Source organism: Mustela nigripes, chromosome 3, assembly GCF_022355385.1.
Source record: "Mustela nigripes isolate SB6536 chromosome 3, MUSNIG.SB6536, whole genome shotgun sequence".
Taxonomy (NCBI): domain Eukaryota; kingdom Metazoa; phylum Chordata; class Mammalia; order Carnivora; family Mustelidae; genus Mustela; species Mustela nigripes.
The window spans coordinates 16,803,466-16,825,503 of NC_081559.1; the positions used below are offsets into that span (position 1 = coordinate 16,803,466).

General features: G+C 50.2%; 1 protein-coding gene and 1 long non-coding RNA gene across 5 annotated transcripts in view; one reads left to right on the forward strand and one right to left on the reverse strand.

Annotated features, from left to right (window-relative positions):
- The first annotated feature begins 6,169 nt into the window (after positions 1–6,169).
- Positions 6,170–22,038, forward strand: part of NRP2 (neuropilin 2) — a 114,837-nt gene continuing 98,968 nt past the window's right edge. For 3 of the 4 annotated variants that reach the window (XM_059393294.1, XM_059393296.1, XM_059393297.1), the window contains exons 1-2: positions 6,170–7,162; positions 21,333–21,510. In XM_059393294.1, coding sequence (XP_059249277.1) covers positions 7,090–7,162; positions 21,333–21,510 — 251 coding nt within the window. In that variant the 5' untranslated portion in view covers positions 6,170–7,089. The remainder of the gene's footprint in view (positions 7,163–21,332; positions 21,511–22,038) is intronic. The other variant, XM_059393295.1, reaches the window with a different exon arrangement.
- LOC132012840 (uncharacterized) lies at positions 16,762–18,348 on the reverse strand. The gene is made up of 3 exons (XR_009402777.1): positions 18,311–18,348; positions 17,836–17,902; positions 16,762–16,856 (listed from the first exon to the last, which is right to left on the reverse strand). It is a non-coding gene; the product is annotated as an uncharacterized LOC132012840 (long non-coding RNA).

The window sequence follows — 22,038 nt, forward strand, 5'->3', positions numbered from 1 at the left end:
ATAGAATTGGGGGTTCGGGTGGGAGGGCAGCTTGGGCTTTCAGTGAGTACGTTTTGTGCTGTTCAAAATTTTTTTTTAATGATCTACATGTATCGCTTATTTTCTCTTTAATTTAGAAAACAATAGAATCCCAGCCTGGAGATGCCTCTGCAAATGATCTTTCCTTGCAGAAAGCAGGAATCATTCCAAGCCTCTTCCCCACCACCGCCCCACCCCCACAGGGATCCAGTCCTGATACTAAAGCTGATTGGCAGCTGAGTAAACTGCGTAGGAGTAAATATGAAGGAGGAGAGTGGAAACTAATGACTAGGGTGGGTGTGAATTAACCCACCCTGCAGTATCCTCAATCGCAAAAGGTCAGCTCCCTGACTCTTGCCTTTCCATCACGACTTTCATGCTCAAATTAGCAGCTATCTCCGTGATAATGTAACAGCCACCTGACATGTAGATGTCTAATTAAGGCACTATAAGTCACAGGTTATAAATTCAAAAACAGCAATAACCAAAAAAAAAAAAAAAAAAAAAAAAGAAAAAAAAGAAAGAAAGAGATCCCTTGTAAATCTACAGAGGTTTGATAGGGTAGGTCTGCACAGGAACTAAGGAAAAAGCATGTGCACACATGGGTGGAAGATTCAAGGTTCTAAGAATGTTAGTCTATACATTTAGTGAGAGACTGGGAATTTTCAGTTCAGAGTAAGATTCACCTGAATGGTAGAAAATTTCAGATCATAACCCTAAAATGTCCAATCGCATCACCTATAAATGTCATGAAGTTATAAATAAGCTCTTGGCTTTTGTTTGTGATTGTCAAGTGGAATCTCTTTCTCGTTTTGTTTTGGGTTTTTTGTTTTATTTTGGTTTGGTTTTCTTGAGGATCTAGAAAAGGACCTTTTCCAAAAAAAATCTCTCATTTGAAAGCCCTGTCAGGATACCTAACATACTATTACTCACTCTTTGAGAAAAGGTACTCATATAAATACTGTGATAATGGAATATACAATTAAGCCCCATCCATGCATTAATGTCTTCCTGGGGGATAAATGGCTGTTAATTTTAATTACTTAGGGTGGCTATGAAATTTGAGCTAAAACAGTTTTAAATTTATGAATGAGGAGGGAGTCAGGAAATATTCCTAGCCAAAATCCAAAACTGTAAAGGGATAGAAGTCATTCAAACTAACCCCTTCACTTCTACAGGTGAGGAAACTGGTCCCAAATGAGTTAACAGAATTTCAAGGACGCTCAAGGGCAGCAGAGACCTAAGGTCCATCTGTCCTGACCTCAGGTTTCTGCTGCCCCAACCTGCTTCTCAATACCGAGGCCCAGAGCTGAGGCCAGGAGCCCGGGGAGCTCTGTGGAGTGTCTGGTTCCCAGTGAGTGCTCTGGAAAAGTCATCCAAGAGAACACAGACGGAGCACAGGATGATAGATAATAATATGATCCAGCCCTTCTCTCCTTGCCAAACAGACACCAAACATTTTCAAATGATTCTTCTGTTCATACTGGGATTCCCTTTTTGGTGAACAAGCAAAATAGCCTCAGCGACTTGCATAGAGAGACTACATGCCTGTCCATGGGCTTCTGTGGGAAATCTCCAGTTCTGGTATTCGAGTATCTAGAGCTGAGCTGTCTCACATGGGAGCTGCTAAACACAAACGGAATCTGTATTTTTTTGAGGGGATCCGAAACATATTTAAGAAAGTTAAAAACAACTTAAAATTCAGCTCCTCAGTCACATGAGGCACATTTCAAAGGCTCGATCGCCATGGGAAAAGCACAGATCGCTCCTTTGTTGCAGAAAGTTGTATCGGAGGATTCTGTTCTGAAGAGAAGGGTCGATGGGGTTCCTGATGCCTCAAATGTACAAAAATCAGTGTGGCCGAGGGAGATCTGCCTCACTAAGCCAAGCAGACTAGAAGGAGCTATGTGCCTCCTTTAGTTTCCTTTGCCAAGGATTCCGGGATATTTGAGTGAATTTTGCACATTTTGCTTACTTTTTTGTTTTTTGTTTTTCCCACTCGTAAGGTTCTGTCCTACCTGATCTAGTGTCCGTGTCCAAAAAAGAGATGAGAGATAGACACAATTTAGAGTAAAGGAGATTTTGATATTTTATGGAAGTCTGTAAGGATTCTGGGAATCCACCAAAGGTCAGATCAAGTAGAAACTACTAAGTAGTATTCAAATGTATTGAATCAAAGAAAAACGTTGTTTAAGGGGTGAGTGGAGGAAAAAAAAAAACAAAAACCCAAAACCTATTGACCAGAAAAGCCTGGACTTCACTTCAAACAAAAAAGAGAGGATAAAAAATGAGGACTTATTTTTAACTTAACTGAGGCTTTGCCTCTGAGACAGATGTAGCTAAATATTAACCAGGGCAACGTAGTAAATTACAGATTAAGATGCAATTATGCCTGGTATCTCCCCCTTTCAGGGTGAGAGCTTATCAGCGGCGGTGCTCAGATAAGGGGAAGCACCATGTGACAGGTGGTGTCTATTGTGGGTGGAAGCACGAAACTTCTGGAGCCTTTGGGTTCTGTGTTCCCAGAAGGCAAGACCCAAATGTCTTAGTTGCCTGCACACCTCCTGCACAGTCATGCTTCCATGAGCGTTTAATACGTACAATGTGATGAACACAGATGGAAAACCATACCTGAAGCAAACCTCTAGTAACAACCAATTGGTTGAGTGGGTTGGTGCGGCTGGATTCAGCTCCATAAACCCCAGCAGCTAGCACTTTGAACATGTTCTTGCAAACCTCCCGCCCCCGAGATGTAGAGGCTCTTGGTGCTTTCAAAAAGCTCTTTGCTTTTGCTGCTAAATAAATGTCACAAGGTAAAGCTGGGAATACCACCGCTCTGGCATTTTAAGAGACATGTTCTTGGAGGCTTTTTCCAATGTTTTCCTTGAAACATCTACCCCCTATCTGAAAAGTGCCTGGAGAAAAAAATGTAGAGAAACACTTATCCAGGTATCCTTTGCTGGGAGTACATGCATGGAAGGCTTGTGTAAATATAACACCTCAGAATAGAGGTTTCCAATGGCTGGCCAGCTGTGCATTTGCATCAGAATCACCTAAACCGTGTCTTCAAATAGAGATTCCCAGACACCACCCTAGATCCAAGGAATCTGATTTGCAGGAAGATGGTGCCCAGAGATCTGAATTTTTAACAGTTGCCCTGGGTGATTCTGATGTGCCCTGGCCCTCAGGTGTGGGGTGTCTAGCTGGGAACACCCATCTTTCCACTGGGGTGTGGCCAGGTTACGGCTTTCTCTTAGCATCTTTTACAAATCTGTTTTATGTTCCCCACATCCCTTCCTGTCAAAGGAATGGAATGTAAGATGGGATTATCTATTATTATTTCACAATTAAGGATAATGATGTGAAATGTCCCAGGTGAGTCAGAGACCCTGCCAGGGAGCTCAGACTCACTGGTTAGCCGATTTCTGGTTGGTTCAGTGTTTTCTCTCAACAAGCCCATCATTTCTATCCACGCTACTGGTCCTTTAGAAGGCAGTGTTTGCGGACTCCCAAAATAATGAATAGTACAGAGCCTAGCTCCTCACCGCTGAACCTCTGGTCGAAACTAAACCAACTACAGCCAAACCCCTGAGATTCCAAGTCTAGACAAAAATGGGCTGGCAGGTCTGAGCCAGTCCCAGGCTGGAGAATTTCCCTGGAGATTTCTTTTTCATCCGGCCCACGTGAGATTTGTGTTTAGTCCTTGGAAGTCCTGGATTAAAGAAATTCTAAGTCCTCCCTGGGCCCGTGGGCTCTTGTTCAGCGTGGTCTGGGGGGAGATTCGATCTCTCTCTCTCTTTCCTGGTCTAATAAAGGTTTTTGAGCTCCGGGGAGTAAATGCACCACGGCCAGAAGCGCTATGGCAGGTAGAATTCGCATTATTTATTGAGTGCTGCCCCCTAGAGGATTAGGAGCGATCCAGCCGCCTGGAGTCCCCAGGGTTGGGAACCAGGCTCATCCTCTACCCAACTGCAGGAAATCAGGACTTCCCTCGCGTGGATGGATGAGAAGTCTTGCAGCAGTCGCGCCGAGGACTGCCAGGAAGTAAGTAAGTTAGCTCCCTCTTTAGGACACCTCTGAAAAATTAAAACCCATAATTCTGGGAATCAGGTCCAGGAAGAACAGAACACCGGAAATGACCCTTCTCCCTACCAGACCAAGGACCCTTGAAGCTGCCTGAGCGGGACCCCCAAGGGCAGGAGCCCAGAGTTGCCATTCTTATGCTTTCCCAATGGGTTTCAGTGCACCTTTTCTCTCTCTCCTCCTCCTCCTCCTCCCTGTGCCATTCACCTAAACCCTGGCAGTAATGGTCTCAGAAACAGGATTCTTCCATGTGGGGCACTTGGTAGCACAAATGGCTTGGTACCCCTGGCGAGTCGTGGGAGGAGGTGATACTAAGTGACTTTCTTTATATAGGCTGTGTCTCTAGAGATAGTAGTGTTACTTGTCCTTAGGTTAGTGTCTTGGCAAGGATAGAAGCTGGGGTCTCTGCTGAAGGTTCAAAATCCAGACTGCCTCTTTCTCCTATTAAATACTGGGGAGGGGTGGTCTTTCTTGACAGTTGATGTTTAAACAGGGGGGAAAAAAGTAAATCTGGAGTTTTTAATAACGTAGATGTGCTCTCAAGCCAAGGGAATAAGGAGGGCATGAAGGAAGAGAGAGGGTTGGGGGTGGGGGATGAAAGAATGAAAGGTAGCCTTTGGGCCAGCCAGGGGTTATGTTCCCTGGAAGAACTCACTAGGCCTCTGTTAAATACCCTTTCAAGCCAGGCATCTGAGATTAACAGTGTGATACGGGGTCCGTGGATTTACACAGCACTGTAAAATCCCTCCGTGGCTTGGCTCAACTATTGCAAATCACTTCTGATTCAATTTTGTTTTGGTTATCTCAGTGTAAATAACAGTTAAGTGGGAGTTACAGATTTTTCAAACACTAAAAGTGATAAACAAAGCTAATGGCAAGTCCAGATAAGGAGGAAAACCACCCAGAAGAATCCACAAGTACAAGCAAAGGAATAAATGGGATCTTCAGATGTGTGTGTGTGCTTCTTGTCACCGAAACTTTATTTTTCTTCATCAGCCCAGTGGCAGAGAGGGTACACGCCAGTGTTATTTAGACTGTTCTTGTTGGAGTCTTTAGGATAATGCAGTAATAGGTGCTTAGTGAAGCAAGACAGTTTGGAATCCACAAAGCCATCCTCAGAAACAAAGATACAAGTGTTTCCCCAGCTGTTAGCTTACAACTCCCTTTAAACAGTTTTCACACCTCCATTTAAAAATAGTTGGCATAATGCTGTTTTCTTTCTCGGGCGCGCTGTGACCACATTTCCCTGGGGAAAAGGTGAATAGAAGTAGCTACAGTAGCATTCGGAGGAGAAGCCTTCACGTACCCGTACTTTGGAGGACGATTGGGGGGAATCCATTTTAATTACCTGAAAAATTCTTGGCAGAAAGTCTCTCTTCTTCTGATAGTTACGAGTTAGGCGCGCAGGGAGACCTGAACCCTTACCCTGCGAGCAGAGGAGTCTGTTTGGGACACAACAAAGGACCCTAGTAGTAAACGCACGAGTGTTTGGGGTCTTATTCAGCCGGGGCCGACCGTGTGTGTCGCCGCCACGCACTGCTGCCTGTGCGAACGCATGGCTGAGCCGCCGCCTGGTTCCCAACACTAAACACCGCACGCCACCCAACTCCTCTTGTAACGCCATTGCGCGTGGCATTGTGCTGCCTCCTACGTGTGTGGCCTCGGAGCTCGGGAATTTGGGTGGGGGGCAGGGATTGCCCGCATTTCCAGCGGAGTCTCCCGCGGGCGGGGACCGCGCGGCCAAGGGCAGTGCGCCCCGGAGGTGCCCCGGGGCGCTCCCTCTCCGGGGCATTGCGCGCGGGCGGCCGGGCGCAGCCGGGCGCGGAGGTGCCCGGGGTGGGCGAGGAGCGGCTGGATGGGAGCCGCCTCAACTTTGATCGGGCCGCCGCTGGGCGGGGGGGGGGGGGGGGGGGGTGAGGGGAGAGGGAGCCGCCGCCGCCCCGCCCGAGCCGGGTGCCGCGGAGCTGAGCTGTGCGCCGCGCGTCTCCGCGGCTGCCTCTTTAATCAGGAACACAGAAGGGGCGGGCCCTGAGCCGGCGCGTAATCGGATAGCTCTGCCGCGGCTCTGACATCCACATGCGGCTCGGCCTGAAAAGGCTGGGGGGAGCCGGAGGGGAAGCAGAGAAGGCGAGCGAGGCACCAGCCCGCAGCCCGCCCCCGGCACATCCTCAGACGCGCAGACCTCGGCGAGGCGCTGGGCGAGGTGGAGGTGAGGGCGGGCGCGAGCGAACTCGGAGAGGGGCTCGCGCACTCCCAGGCGATCCCAGCCGCCGCCGCCGCCGCCCCGCCAGCAGCAGCCGCAGCCGCAGCAGCCACAGCCGCCGCCGCCGCCGCCGCCGCCGCCGCAGCAGCAGCAGCAGCAGCTTCTTTCCTCTGACTCCCCTCGTCAGGCTGGCCGAGCGGGTGTAGCCGCTGGGGAGGCTCCCGCTCGGGGAACCCGGCGACGGCAGGAGCTGGGCGGCCGCCTCCCACTCCGGCCGTCCGGCGGTGGCTACCTCCGCCCGCGTGTCGGTCCCGGGTGCCGGGGGATGTGTGTCAGTTTACGCCTCTGAGATCGCACAGCTGCCTGGGGACCGTGGGATGCCCAAGCCAAGTCTGGGCTTTTCTTTTTATCGTCATTATTATTATATATGTATTTTTTACGCTTGGCTTTCGGGAAATCTTCGTGATGTTGTAGGATAAAGGAAATGATACTTTGAGGAACTGGAGAGGACATAGATGCGTTTTGTTTTTAAGAGAGGAAACCCGTCCCCTCTTGCCAGCTTGCTCCCGCTTTGCTGATTTCAAGAGCTACCCTCTTAGTGAGGTGAGAATCCGGCAGGAATAAGGTGAAGACGGGCCGCCAGGACCCAGGAGGGAAACACTGACCATTAGAGACCTTTGCAGAAGACACTGTAAGGAAGAAAGCAAGAGAGAGGAAAACAAAAAGACTTAAAATTATACAAGAAATCTACAAATCCAGCTCTGGAGAAAGCCTCCTTCTCCAAAATGGATATGTTTCCTCTCACCTGGGTTTTCTTAGCTCTCTACTTTTCAGGACCCGAAGTGAGAGGCCAACCAGGTAAGCCCCTGAAAGTTTTTCTGGTCATTTCAACATGCTTTTCCCTTTAAAAGTAACGGCTTATACGGGCCCCACGGAATGGCATAGAAAGAGGCTTCCTCTATTCTAAATAATTTAAAGAGAGATCCCAGCCGGCCCTTCCTACACCACCACCACCGCTCCTAAAACCCAACTTTCTTCCCCTACTAGGAGAGTGTGAGTGTGTGTATGTGTGTGTGTGTGTTTTGAAACATAGACAGAATTTGGCGGTGTTCAGATGTCACATATGGACTGAATCAAAGATTTAAAAATACTACAAAGCCTTTGCATTACAGTTTTGGGGATTTTTTCCCCCCCTGTCTTGAAGCAGAACACATCTCCCTTGAGTTTCTTCAACCTAGCCAGTGAAATATAAATCATTTGCATTCTCTCCACTTAGCTACATTGAGCAATGTTAACTGAAGGGCTTGGGAAACACAAGAGTCTAGTTTTGGTTTTCCAGTGCTGTGGATTCTTTGCAGAATGTGCGGATATGCCTGGAAATCACAGGGCACAGGCTGGTGGAGCGAGTGGGCCTGCAGCTGAGCTAGGGGCCTGGGGCTGGGCGCTGCTGGCAACCAAGGCGGCTGGTCTTCCCCGCTCTCCCCCCCTGCATCCATGTGTTTTCTGGGAAAGTAAATCATGTTCTTTTCAAAATTATTATTAGATAAAACAGACTGCGTCGCCTTCGAAGGTCTCTTACTCTTGTGAAGTGGTTAGAAACTTTTGAGTGGAATTTGTTCTCAACCGCTGCCAAAAAGGGTGTGTGGACAGACTGCAGAGATAAGGACTGCAAGGCCCAGAACAGTCTGGGGCCAGTATCCGGCAGCGCGCAGGAGGGCTGGCATGGGGCACACGGCCTGAGAAGGGATCGCTGAGTGCAGGGAATCCAGGGGGGCTTGCCTTTCCTTCCCCACATCACTCTCCCGCGAGTGAGTCTCTCTCCCCTCTGAAAACAATCTGGGGAATCTGACAAAACTCTTGGAAGCTGCTACAGGTGATTGAGATTGGGGACACCGTCTATGGAGGAAACAGGGAAAAGAGAACGAGAAGATAAAGCCTTGGTGAAGTGCCTTTAGCGGAAGGCACTTCCAAGGCTACGGCCGGCGGGCGGCCGGGGTAGGGCTAACCCCCTGCGGCTTCCTGGGCCCCTCCCCTCCATCACCGCGGCATAGGGGGGTCTTGCGGGAGCCCAGAGGGGAAGCTGTTCGCCTGGTGCTCTGGCTCTCGCCGCCAACACACCCATTTAAGTGTTTAGTTGAAGGGAAGCAAGACTGAGGATCGCCTTTGCTATCCAGATCCACACGTTTGCTGCTCCTTCTCTGCCATAGAGCCGGTCTTCAGGGCAGCTGCAAATCGGATCGAAGAGATGGGCGCAGGTCTCACTTGTCTCCCCATCCCCTCTTGCCTTAATTCTAAGTTCCCAGCTTGAAGCGAAATTAAATGACCTCCCACAGACCTAGATGCTGCATAAATTATGTATGTTTGTGTGATTCGCTGTGTGTGTGTGTGTGTGTGTGTGTGTGTTTGCGCGCGCGCACGCGGTGAAGATGCCCACGGTATATTATGTGTTCAGGCACGGACTCTAGTAGGCCCCGGCGAGCGCGCGCACACTGGGGCACACACCGGCGCGCGCGCGCTCTCATATACACACGCGCGCGCGCGCGCACACACACACACCCAACTTCAGGTTCCGTGTGCTTTGCGGAGCGGGAGGGGTCGTAAAGACTCAGAGGCCATCTCCTACCCCAGATGTTCGCACATCTGTCCCCGAGCGCTGCGCGGAGTGTACGTGTGCGTGCGACGCCCGCTCGAACCCACTCCCGCTCTGCCACCTGCCTTTCGCGCTCTCCGCAGAGCCCCCTCCCACCCTAGCCCCGGGCCGCGCTGCGTCACTTCTAGAAAAGCCCAGAGGCGCGGAGCGCGGGGCAGTTCACCCACTAAGACGCCGCAGGCAGCCGGGCACCCGGGGTGGGACCTCCTTGTGGAACACGGGGCTGGGACCCGCCCTGGCTGGATATTCTCCAGCCCTTCAAAAAGGCGATCGCAAGCCGCGGGGAGCTCGGGCTTCCCGTCGGAGCACCCGACTGGCACCCGAGGAGCTGGCAGCCGCTGGCAAAGGGCGAGGCCCTACTAAACCTCTGACTCACTCGGTGCGCGCCTGCCGGGAGGGGGCTGAGCCCAGCCGGCGGCAGCGGTGGCGGGAACCCGTTCGGAGAAGGAGTCAGGGGAAAGGGAGGGCGGAAGGTGCAGGAGGGGGAGCGACTGAGCAAATAACCCCGCGGCCGCGGCGGCAGCCTCTGGGACTGGCGGGCGGTGGGTCGGGAGGCCGCATGGGCTGCGCGCTCCAGCCCCCCCCCCCCCCCCCCCCCCCCCCCCCCCCCCCCCCACTCCCTGGCCCGCCGCCTGCCTGCCTGCCTCCTTCTGCCTGGGGTCGGGGGCTCGGGGCAGCCCGGCGGGCCCTACCCCGAGCGCCCCCTCCTGTCTCCCGCGCCCTGCTCTGCGCTGAATTCCCCCGGCCGCCCCTGGAGGGCCGGCTCCGAGGGGCTGAGGTCCGGGGCGGGCGGAGCTGGGGATCCGTGCGCTGACCGAACTGGGAGGCGAGAAGTCAGGGTGCGATTTCAGAACCGAGGACGGAGAGGGGCGGAGGGGAGCCGGCTCTAGCCTCGGGGATGCGCGCAACTCGCACGGCTCCTAGCAGCGCCCAGCGCCCGCCCCGGCGCCTGAGCAGGTGAGGAGCACGCGGCGCGCGGGCATCCACGTGGCGGGGACGTGGTGGCCCTCCAGCCTGCCCCACCCCTCAGCGCCGTCTCTAACACTGCATCGATTTGTTTGGGCTACGCAGCAGAAACAGAGCCGAACGATCCATAAACATTCTATTAAGCAAAAATATTACCAGCGAAAGCAGAACCGAGGCTCGAGACTGGGAGAAGTTGGCTGCCTCCGACAACTCCAGCCCTGTCCCCTCCTCCTCCTTGACTTAGGACACCCCCAGGGAGAGGCTTGCGGCATTTCCTCCACGCTGTCCACTGCCAGAAAGTTAAGTCGCCGCTGCGGTTCTCCGCTTGGGAGAAACCTCTGCAGTCGCCGGCGCGGTCAGCTTCCCCTCCCCCGCCTTCTCGCTCCTTGCTCTTCCACGTGAGAAAGAGAAATATTCACAGCCAACGCTTCATTTTCACTGATTGATTTCTTTTTAATATCAACACAAGTTAATGGAGGCGAGGCGAGCTGTGATTAAACGGCTGCCCCCCACCCTTTGCCTCGGGCTGACTGCACCGCAGTTTTTCCAGCCGGGTCCCAGGAGCCCGGCGGCTGGGTGGGGGACGCCCGCAGAGCAGAGGCTGTCCAGGGGCTGGCGGGGGTGGGGTGGGGTGGGGTGGGGTGGGCGGGGTGGTGGAATGAACCGGCCTCTCCTCTGGGAACCGTGGGGGTGGGGTGGGAATCAGCTTTCCTGGCAAGCTTAGGGGATCCGGCTCATCCGTGTCGCAGCTTCTGCGGCTCCGGTTGAATTTCTCTGAAAGGGGAGGGAATCCACGCTCTGGTGTACTGGCGTGTGCTCAGGGCTCGCCGCCCTCCCTCCTCCTCCTTTCGTTTCGGCTACAGACAGAGAGGAGAGCCCCCTGGCGCTAGCCACTCCTCGTCAGCGCCCGGCATGACTCACCCCTTTGCTCGAGTTAATCGTCGTGGAGTGGGGGGGGGGGGGGGCGGGGGGGGGGGGAGGCGGTCTGCGGTTTGCTCAGGAAATTGTTCAGGTCCTGACAATGGGTTTCTTCAGATGGTGGCAACTCCCAGCCCCAACGTCTCCACCCCCGGGACACGTCGCTTGTGGCCAAAAGAACCCAGACCCTATAACCAGCAACCTTCCCTCTCCCGCCCCCAGAGCTTTGATCTATGCCTGGGTTTAAACACCATTGCCATGGACACGGGCAGACGCGGTCAATCAACCTTGCGTCTGGAGTGGATGATCAGATAAGAGGTGTAAACTGTGGGAGACAGGTCTGGGTTCAGACAAGTCCTAAAAGAGAAGCAATGACGTTCTCGGCGCCTGATGAGGATTTCTTTTTTAGCCCCTCTCCCCAAAATGCCCGATGACTATGAGCAGGTGTAATGATTTGCAAGCAAAACTCTGAACTCCTAGATTGTACACAGACAGCCGGCTCTAGGCTCTGGGGACTGGTCTCATGCCCACGTTCAGTGCTGCCCAGTAAACTTTACCCCATAAGCAGCCACTGGAGGTAGTGAAGTTCTTACCAGCTGCCAATAGAGTACACAGTGCAAAACCGTGGAAAGAAGAGAGCTCCCCATGAGTGCTCCAGGCAAGCACCTTCTTGTCCAGGATGTGCCTGGTAGGGTTGCGAATGCCCAGGAAGCACTGCGGGTTCGGACTTTGGTGTCTGCCTTCAGATTAAGTCACAGAGCACCCAACTGGCAAAATGTAAGGTTGGAAGACTGCGGGGACTTGGAAACCCCGGGCTATGTAGACAGCACTCCTGCTGTCTACCAAATGGCTCTCGGGCCCTGCTGTTGACTGTAAAATCCACATTTTGCCACGGGGAGGTCAGCTCGTACCTTCCTTAGTATAGAAAAAGAGGAGTCCGAATGCCAATTCATATGCAATGAGGCATGAATGTAAACAAGACCTGGGAGGGGCCTGGGGGCATCTGTGGGGAGAAACACCATTGGCTAGATGATTTTGAGGTCCCTGCCCGGTGCTGCGGTGCTGTGTGTTCATTTCATTCAGCTGCTTCTTAAAGCAATCAAGAGAATGAGCTGACCGGGTGGTCAGAGTGTGGGGCAATTCTTGGTTGATGGAATTCAGAGCCAGGTTTATCGGTAATCTGGGGAAGAGTAGGAAATAGAGATGAGAGTTTTCTGTTTTGGAAGTTGGAGGAGAAGCATGATACCTTTTAATTTCTTGCACTGTTGAGAAAGGACTTGAAACGTGACATCTGGGCAGTAGTTTATGTTGTCATTAACGTATTTGCAGTATTTTATCATGTGACCATTATTTGCCACTCTGTGATCTTTGTGGCACCCTCCTTGAGGGGAGACATGAGTTTGAGCCCCAGAAGTAAGTCTTTGTCTTTACCTTGCCTTCCAGGTAAAGAAGTCACTTTTTTTTTTTAATTAACCCATTCCTGGAAGATCCTGCCTAAGTTTGTCCTAGAGAGCCTACAGCATTTTTCAAAGCTTTATCTGCCTTGATGAGAAATGGCCTAGGGGTTTAATGGTTTCATTACCTAACAGGACTCAGTGAGGCTGGATTCCGGGACACAGTGGCCCTGTAGCATGGCTGGCCCTCCAGGAGAAAGGATCTTCTGAAGCTTTAGGAAGCTGTCAAGTTTAGATAAGGCTGAGCTCCGATCCTATGGGACCTTGGTTGTATTAATAAGAAGAAATTAATTTTTAACCACTGGGAACGTTGCCAAATTATGTGACCTTTGGCAGACCAGCTGTGCTATAAAAATAAATCCCCCATTTCTGAAAATGCTTCCCCTATCCAGTAGAACAATAACAACGTGGCATTTAGGATAGGGATGAGTGGGCTTGGGGTGACAGGAGAGAAATGGGAGTTGCCAGCAAAAAACCCTCAATGTTGTGACACATGGTTTCAGACTCCAACATCCTATGCACACCACCCTCCCACCCTGAAGACACACCTTGGTTTCCGGTACACGGGAAAGAGGGCTGAGATGACAAGGAGCTGGGTGCCAGTGTGTACAGCCCTCCCCACACCCAGCCTTGAACGGAGAGATTACTGGCAGGCAGAAAGAGCAAAGGGAGTTTTCCGCCCAGGCAAAACATTTGTCTTTCCCTAAATGCCACTAAATAAGTTTATCACATGGAAATTTTGGGGAGCCCTGCCTTGGGCTTTCCAGCTTCCAAAGCACTGCAGCCAGACTGCCCAGGCTGAAAAGCCAGCTCAGTCATTTGCCAGCTCTGGGGTCCAGAACACTCCATCTCTCTGTACCTCAATTTCTTTATCTGTAAAGTGTGTTTAATAGTACTTCTCCCCCCCCCCCATCGGGTGTTTTGTGCTATGGCAGAGTGCACAGGGCACTGCTTGGTCCAGCTCTGAAGGCCTTTATCCTCAGAAGAGCTTCAGGAAGGTTAACTGGAGCTCATGATCGTCAAAAGTACATTATCACCATTGTGATAAGTTTATGTTATTTTTATGAGTTTTTGCAATAAAATAATTATCAATCTCAGCTCTTACCCACTGAACGCTGGTCTGTGTTTCATAAGCTTCAGATGATCTCTCCGCACACTGTTCTTCAGAGAGCAATATTCTTTGCTGGATTTTTTATCTCAGATTTACATCGCCTCGTTGCATTTGTTTTTTCTTTCTCTCTCTCCTTGTTCTTCTGCTGGCGGTGTTCTCCTCTCTACTTTTTTTTTTTTTTAATCTCTCCCCCTTGCCTTTCCTTTTCTCCTCTGCCATCCGTCATCCCTGCAAGTGTGCTCAGCCGGGAGCATGTGCGGAGGGTGCTCCCCCCCAACGTGCAATAACTTCTACTCTGGCATTAAGGCCCCTCAGCAGCTGAACTCAAGAAAGTCATCATAAAGACAAAATAGCTTTTACCCAGCAAGACTCTTAATAATCCCATTTCCCTCTGGGTCTTCATAAAAGAGTCATGATCTAATCCAGGAAAAAGGGGGGGTGGGCTGGGAATAACAAAAGGTAAGCTCTCCCCAGTAGCCCACAGTGGATGGGGCTTCTAGCCAGCTTAATGCACATATCCAGTGAGTCCTTGCTCTGGGCCTCAGAAGATCCTGATAACCAGTGATCTGGGCTCTGGCCAGTCTTTCAGCAAAAAAGATAAAGGGAATTGCAAACTGCGGGGCTGAGCGGTAGTAATAATAATTGTTTTGATGAAGGGGAAAAATAAAACAGATGTGCCCCAAGAGGCGTCTTGGGGGGCCAAGGGCAGAGAGATAGGGGAGGCCTGGGTAGAGGGAAGAAATCATTGATTACCAGCAACCAGTTTAGCGATGAAGTAGGAGCGTGCCTCTTCCTGGTGCTATGGGTAACAACTATCTAGAACTCACCTTCAAGAGAATGAGAGAGGCAGGGGGTGAGGAAACGCTCAGATAAATTATTTTTACCATCACTAGGATTAAAATGTAAATATCCTTTGAACTGCAACATTACCATCCGGGGTTTAGAGTGTCCTTTGGAGACCGGGTTCACATAACTCAGCCTTGACTTATGACCAGGTATCATGATCCCAAACACGTTAACTGAAACTCTCAGTTCACCACTATAAAAATCTTCGCGTTTAACAGCAGCACACTGTTGGGTTGGGAAGGAAGGGTAGGACTAGAGAAGCAGAACAGTTTGGATAAAGCTTTCTCGGAGTGTGTGCTGGTTAAGTGATACTTTCGGTGCTATGTTAGTCAACTAGCAGTTGGTGAATTAATCCCTCAGAGTCTGACTTGGGCAAGGCTCTGGGTTTGATCCTATAAAGTTCACTAAAGATGAATGAAGAAGAGTCATGCTGTCAAGTTGCTGTGCTCCCGAGGAAAGGATGAGGGTGTCCTGAGCCCTCGCACACCTTAGAAGATGTTAAAGAGCTTCGCTCTCGGAGGTTCTAGATATGGAGGCCAGAAGAGTACTCTTGGTGTGGGAGACCAGGGAGGGGGATGTGACATGTGAGCCTTGACTGAGAGGATGAATGGACATTAGAGCTGGGAACGGGTATCAGGGGAAGATGAGAACTGAGAAATGAGGGGTGCCTGGGTGGCTCAGTGGGTTAAGCCTCTGCCTTCAGCTCAGGTCATGATCCCAGGGTCCTGGGATCGAGCCCCACATCCGGCTCTCTGCTCAGCGGGGAGCCTGCTTCCCTTCCTCTCTCTCTGCCTGCCTCTCTGCCTACTTGTGATCTCTGTCTGTCAAATAAATAAATAAATAAAATCTTTAAAAAAAAAACAAAAGAGCTGAGAAATGGGTGCTGGGTTTATTTGGGGAACACTCAGAAGCTGCACTTTGGAATGTGTGGAGGAAAATAATTGCAATCAAGGTCAGAAATGATTCATTAGGCTAAATGCAAGGCCCCATTGCTAGGCCACGGGGTTTGGATTTCATTCACTAACCAATGGGGAGCCCCTGATGTCTCACCATAAGCCTTTGGTTCGCTTAATCCAAATAAATGAACAAAAATTTTATTACCTTTTTTTCTCCTTTGGTTTTTGGAGAGACCTCAAAATTAGTCTTCCTCTATTTCCTTCCCCAAATGTCTATTGAAATGGGCGGGCATTGTAATCCCACATCTCTCATCAATGGCATCAAAATTGCATTTGCAATGAGGACTGGAAAAGAGTGGACATAAATAAAAACTAATGATATTATATTGGCTGCCCTATTGGAATTGCATTTGTTTATGATATAAGATGACAAATAACAAGGTTACCACAGGTGGCATGATTCGAGGTCAGAGGAGGTAATCACATCAAACTTGCGTTTTTTTAATGATTACATGAAGGTTCATTTTTAGAATCCAGATTAAAGGGAAGTGATTTTTCCAAAGGTCCCCTTTCCAGACCCAGTTCCCGGTTCTGTCCTCGGCGAATCCATTGGAGGTGTTTCCGAAGAGGGCGCTTGCCTGGTTCCTGACTCATTTCTTCTTGCCTACGTGCAGCCTTCCGCTCCCACCCTCTCGTCCCCTCCTTCCTGCCCTCCCAGAGGTTCTTTTATTCAGATTTTGAACTTTATCACTGCAAAAGTTCACAGGGATTTCCATTTGCTGTGCCTTCAGGAGTGCATCACTCACTGCCACCCGGCCCCATAAATTGAATAGATTGCATCCCTTTCCCAGTTGCCTTAGGAAGTGGTCAAACAGCCGCATTCCTGGGCTGATGGATTGGCTCATTTCTTCCCAGCTTAAGCCAAGATACAGATTTTATGAGACTGTCTTGTGACAGGCCGAAGTCGCTTTGAATAAAACAAAATCCAGCCTCGGCTCACAGAAATAACTCTTAAAAAGCAGCTTATCCAGGGTTAGTGAGCAAAATTTGGTTAAAACCCTGAGAAGGGAGCTTAGATGATTCAGCCAAGGGATTTGAAGAAACTTTTTGGTCTTCCTTTTTATGTATCGGTGTTGCTCACATGCTGACACACAGAACTGCGTATCCACAATATTTATAAATTTGCAGCTACAGACTCGGTTAAGGAAAGAAACTCACGTCAGTAGGGCTAATGTGATTAAAAGACATTTGAACTCTCCATAATGCAAGACAGGCGTGCTCATCGGAAAAATCCTAGAGGTTGTTTCAAGGCTTACCAAATGGATGAAACAGGAGTGACACCTTGAGTAAAGGTCTCGTTCTCTGGGTGGGGAAACAGCCTTTCCCATTTTTGGTTCAATCTACGGGGTTATGGGATCTTCTCCCCACCTCATTATAGGGGCTTTGAATTTAAGAACTGAAACTGACCTTTAGAATCACTCCTCTCCTTTTATAGATGAGAAAACCAAGTCTCAGAGGTGTTTCCTGGCTTACTCAAGGCCACACAGCTTGTCAGTGGTGAGACCATGTTGAAGACAAGACTTCTTGCTAATGAAGTGGCAAGGTGACAACCGGCTCTCTTTTTAAGGAGGAGAAAGGGCTGCTTCTTTGCCTTGCTGCTCATGATGAAATGAAAGCAGTGCTTTGGAAGTAGGAACAGGATGGGATTATGCTGTGGATAAAGGATAAATTATAGAGGAAATAAGTCTGTTATTGTCAGGGAAAATGAAACTGAGTGCTCCTCTCCCTATGACCCTCAGGGATATACACGCAATGGACGTCTTCTAATCCTTCTATCCCTTCTCTTGTACAAGGTGTTTTAAAGTAACAAGGGAACTGGGGTCTAGTTCAGTGAGTTTCAAACTGTGCTCCCCAAAGCCCGGCAGAGGTGACCAGGTTCTACACCCCTTCTCGCCACCCTACCTCCTGCACCCAAGAGAGCCCCACTTCCTTCTACCGGCTTTGGACATTGGAGTTCTGGGTAGACTTTTGTTCAAAGAGAAAACAAACTCTTCAAAGAAGAACTTGGAGAACTACCCACTAGGTTTAACCCTCCCACTGAATTACAGTGTAGGAAGCGGAGAGGAATCCACTGGCCTCTTCTTGCTACCATGGGACCATCCCGCTTCCCTTTCCAGTAACTCACCTCTGGCCACACTCTGGACCCACCTCTGACCACAACCTGACTCCAGTCCCACGTACAGCCAGTCCTAAATTTCCCTGTTTAGGCCAAGGACGTTTTCCTTCCATTCAGCTAAGCCCAGGATGGGACTGTTCCTTTGCTGGGGGACTGCCAGCAGGCCGTTGCCTGGTGTCTCCTGGTGCCTCCGCCTGGCCTGGGGTGAGCCATTGTAATTCTAATTATTTAAAAGTATTCGCAGCCGACCGGGTTTCCTTAGTGAACCTTAGTGTCGAGTGCAGGCCATACACTGTTCCTTTAGAAAAACTCCAGCTGAATTTCCTTAGAAGGCAGCCCAGATTTTTAAAAATATTTTCTTTTCCTTCTCATTACTTCCTAAAAATCAGATATTACCAAGGAACTCGTGGTTTGGCTTAAATTTAGGTTCCTCAGAAGGGTGAGTGGGTTCCTTCGGAAGCCAGCAGAGTGAGTGGCTTAGAATTGCTAGCTGGCGGGTACAAAATCTCTTTACCTGATGCAGAGCTGGGTTACCTCTAGGCAGCTTCATGGTGCCTTGGCCACCAGCAAGATGAGGGCACCTGAGGAGGACAGGAAAAAAAACAAAACAAAACAAAAAAACAGAGAGAGACTGGAGGTTATAAATGTCAGAAATCATCTGACATTGCACATGTCAAGTAAAAACACCTAAATGCTCATCATGGGGGAAAAAAATCAGACCTTCCGGACTTCAGGACTTACTGTTCCCCTTCTTTCCAGTTAGGTCTGGAGGTGTCACCTTAATCCTTTTATTCTGGTGTCCTCTCCTCCCCCCCACCCCCTTTATCTGGCCTGAGCTAGCTAGAGCCTCAGGCTGCCCTCACAGATGGAGGAGACAACCCTCTCTGAAGTGCCCCAGCCAGGGTCTGCCTTCTCTTTGGGAAATGAATTTGCCCCAGGTGAAAGGTACTCACGAAATAGTTGAAGAAAGAAGTCCCTTGTCAACTCACCCAACAGGCCCAGTGGCTCCAACTTCCACAGGGTCAACTTCCCTTCTGTATGTGGAGATTGGCCTAAAGGGATTTGCCCTTGAGTTCAACTCTCTTTTGGCTCTGCCCGGACTCCTCTGACACAGGACAGACAGCATTTATGCTGTTCCTTCTGGGAGACAAGACCGACCCCCAGAGTAACAGGCGGTAGAGCTCTTCAGAAGAAAGTCGAGTTCATTTCTATTGGGGGCGTGTTTGTGTTCAAGAAATGAAGATCCCCAAACCTGGAAATGAGATATCAATGATCGGGAAGACGTGTGGAAGGATTCAGTGTGTTTTCTTTACAAGTTTTACTGATATCTTTCCAGGATTCAGTTCTCTCCAAGAAAAACAGAGGCAGAAATGATAGTATTTATCTTGGTGGCTATGTGTCTGTGCAAACGACGTGTGATATTTTACGAGCGGGTGTGAAAGCATGTACGGGCCTGAAGTGTGACTTTCTAATAGGTGTGTGTCCCTGACTTCTGTTCGGTAGCTATGTGTGTGTGTCTGCTTCTCAGTGTGCGTGCCATCCAAACAGGAATGCGAGTTTATACAGGCTTGGGTATTGAAAGGGTTAACAGCAGATGTTGTAATGAGTGTTCAAAAATTTTAATAAAATGCCTTGATTTTCTTCAGATAAGGAAAGGACAGGAAAAAAAAAAAAGAAATGAGTTGAGTTACTCCTTTTTCTTTCCATTAAGTTTTTATTGTGGAAAATACAGACTATCCACTATGGGTTATATGTAATTTCAGTTTTTTCTGAGTGGGGAAGTGGTTACTCCTGGTGTGGTTGAGAAATGAAACCTTCCTATGAGGAAGTTTCCTGTCTTCACTGCTGCTTATGTGTGCCTGGTCTGATTCCTAAAAAAGCTTGAACTTGGGGGGAAGGGAGGGATTGAGGGAGAAGTTCTCCTTTTGGGAGTGGCTGGAGAGGACAGCAGGGGAGGGAGAGGGAGGGAGAGAGTGTGGGTGATGGAGAAACCATCACAGGAGCTCAGCTCCCATTCCTTCTGGAGAGTTCCAAGGCCAGCGGTGTTGTTTGGGGGGGGAGTGTGCTAGTCAGGGCTACAGTCTTGAGCAAAACAGCTGGCAGAGAAGCTCTACCGGGGAGAAAACCCCTCCCCTTCCCGGCCTGGTAAGAGCAGCTGGTGGTCTGAAGTCCCCACACCTCTGCTTTCTCAGAGGTTCCTTCTCAGCCCCATCGCATGTGCCTGAGCCAGCACCCACTGGCCCCAGTTTGACCTGCTGGAAGGTGCTGGAAGGGCCTGCATGGCCCGGGATCTGGGCAAGCCTGCTGGGATTGGCTGTGGAGGAATGGGCGGTCCAGGCCCAGGGTGGGGGCTCCTCTCTGTCCGCAGGAGGGCTGAGCCTATTGTCCTGCAGGACTGGGGAGGGTGCAGGGTCATTAGTTAGAGGATGGTGTGGGCTCTGCTAGCCAGAGGAAATGGCCTGCTTTTGTTTTCCACCCAGTAGGAAATGGAACCCGAATCCATTAGATTCTGGGCAGTTCAACACGGCACAGTTTGAGCTCGCAGAGGCACGATGCCTAAAAGGCTACTTGTGCGGATCTGTGTGTCCCACCGCCATTGTGCGGCCTGCCCATCTTTTATGCATTTAAAACCTGTCAGGCTGGTAATCTAAAGCAGAGGTCTGGAAGACAGTAATGCCAACAGACATGGGGAATAGTAAAGTGCACCTGTAGAGTTAAAAAATGCATGACCCTTTCCCTCAAAGAGCGAACGCAGGAGAAAGAGCCCGTCCTGTAGGGTAGATGCTGAGCCGTGATACATAATTCACGGGCCCACGCTGCTCCATGCAGATGGCGATATTAAATCCTGATTGATGCTGGGAGAGGCACACGTCGCAGGAAGGTCTCCGGGAGGCTTCTGAATATTTCCAGGTCTCTCGTGCCTTCCCGTCCTCGGTTCTAAGGTGGTATTAAGCAAAACCCCCCATTTCCCCGGAACCCCTCCTGGGGATTACAGAACTTCACTCCCAAATAGATGAGATTCTTCAAATGTCATCACCCACCTTTTCTGCCTTTGAAGTCGCCCCCTTGCCTCCTGGCCCACAGGAAGCTGTTTACCTCCAGCCGGGCACTGCTGGGAAGAGGGGCGGCTACCCCCCTGCAGTGGCCTTTCAAGTGGCTGGTGACTGGTTGGCCTGGACAAGGCAGCAGCACACTCTGGTGGTGGTGACGAGGCAGGAGGGCCGGCGGGTAGAAAGCTAGGGAAAAACACAAAGCACTTTTGTGGGAGCTCTGAGGTCAGAGCCAGTGAATTCTCTAATGCAGATTTTTTTCCACTCGGTGTATAATGAAATAATAAATCAAATTTGTGGTGTATGTGGAATTAAATGTTTGGGGTTTTTGCTTTTTTTTTTTTTTTTTTAAAAAAAAGAAGAAGAATTAGAAACTAAAATCACCCTCCAGGGCCTATTCTGGCCCAAAGCTGAAAGTGTTTCCTCCATATCACATGTAATTGTTACCAGGCTCGCTTGTGGGTCGGCACCACAAAACCACTATTGTCAGTTCCCGGAGCCGTTACTTCTGGCTGCCTGGGCTGGGCTGGGAGACACTGACTGAAATGAAGGATTTATGAGATCAAGATAGAGAGGAGAGGTTTGAACAAGGAGACGGGCCAAGGAGAGGAGACAAGGAAAGGCAGGAGGCAAGTTACGTTTATAGCTCTCTTGTTTGTTTCACGTCAGCGCATGTAATTGGGAATATTTACGATCGTTTTCTGGAATATTTTCATTTGGGCAACGTGTGTGATTGTGCCCCTCTGGGTGTGTGTGTTTGGGGGGGGGGTCGGTGAGTGGCAGGAGGATGCGTTGAAGTAATCTCTTCCACTGAGTGAGTAAGTAGGTTAGTCTTCTGGACTGCCATAAAAGGTTTGTAAAACAGTTTTAATCAGCCACTGGTAGGGAAGAGAAGGGGGGGGGGCAAAAAAGAGGCCGTAGCATATTTGAAGTTCTTTGGGTTCTTTGACTTTTCTTTCAGACTCACCCTGTGGAGGTCGTTTGAATTCCAAAGATGCTGGCTACATCACCTCCCCCGGTTACCCCCAGGATTACCCATCCCACCAGAACTGCGAGTGGATTGTTTACGCCCCTGAACCCAACCAGAAGATTGTCCTCAACTTCAACCCTCACTTCGAGATTGAGAAACACGACTGCAAGTAAGCGCCTGATTGTAGATCCGTGAGACACGCACTCCGGCCCTCCCACTGTCCCAGGCTCCCGCCACTTCTGCTGCCTAATGGCAGCCCCCTAACCCACCTGCTGAACAGGGGCCCCGGAGGGAAACCTCGAGATGACGTTGTCTTCCAGGGGAAATAAAGCCCTAGGGGATCCCCCAGTTTGGAGGAAAGAGCCTTCTTGAGTGAAGAGGGTAGAGAAAAGCACCCTGTCTTCAAAGTGGGTTCTGGAGGAGAATCCCATCTAGGGGCCAGGGCTAGACTGCACCATACCAGCTCTTGACCTTGGGGTTTACTTACGCCTTGGAGCCCTCCCCATTTCCACCACTGCCACCACATGTAGAAACCGCACAGAACTAGTAGCCAGGTCCCCGCAAGGAGACTTCCTCATCTTCCAGCCCTGGAGGATGAGGCTGTCCTGTTGTGAAGCGGCCACTGGTTTCCTTATGGAAAGAGAGTTAAAAGTCTGAGTCTATACTGGTAGGTTTAAGCTTCGCACTGATTCTTATT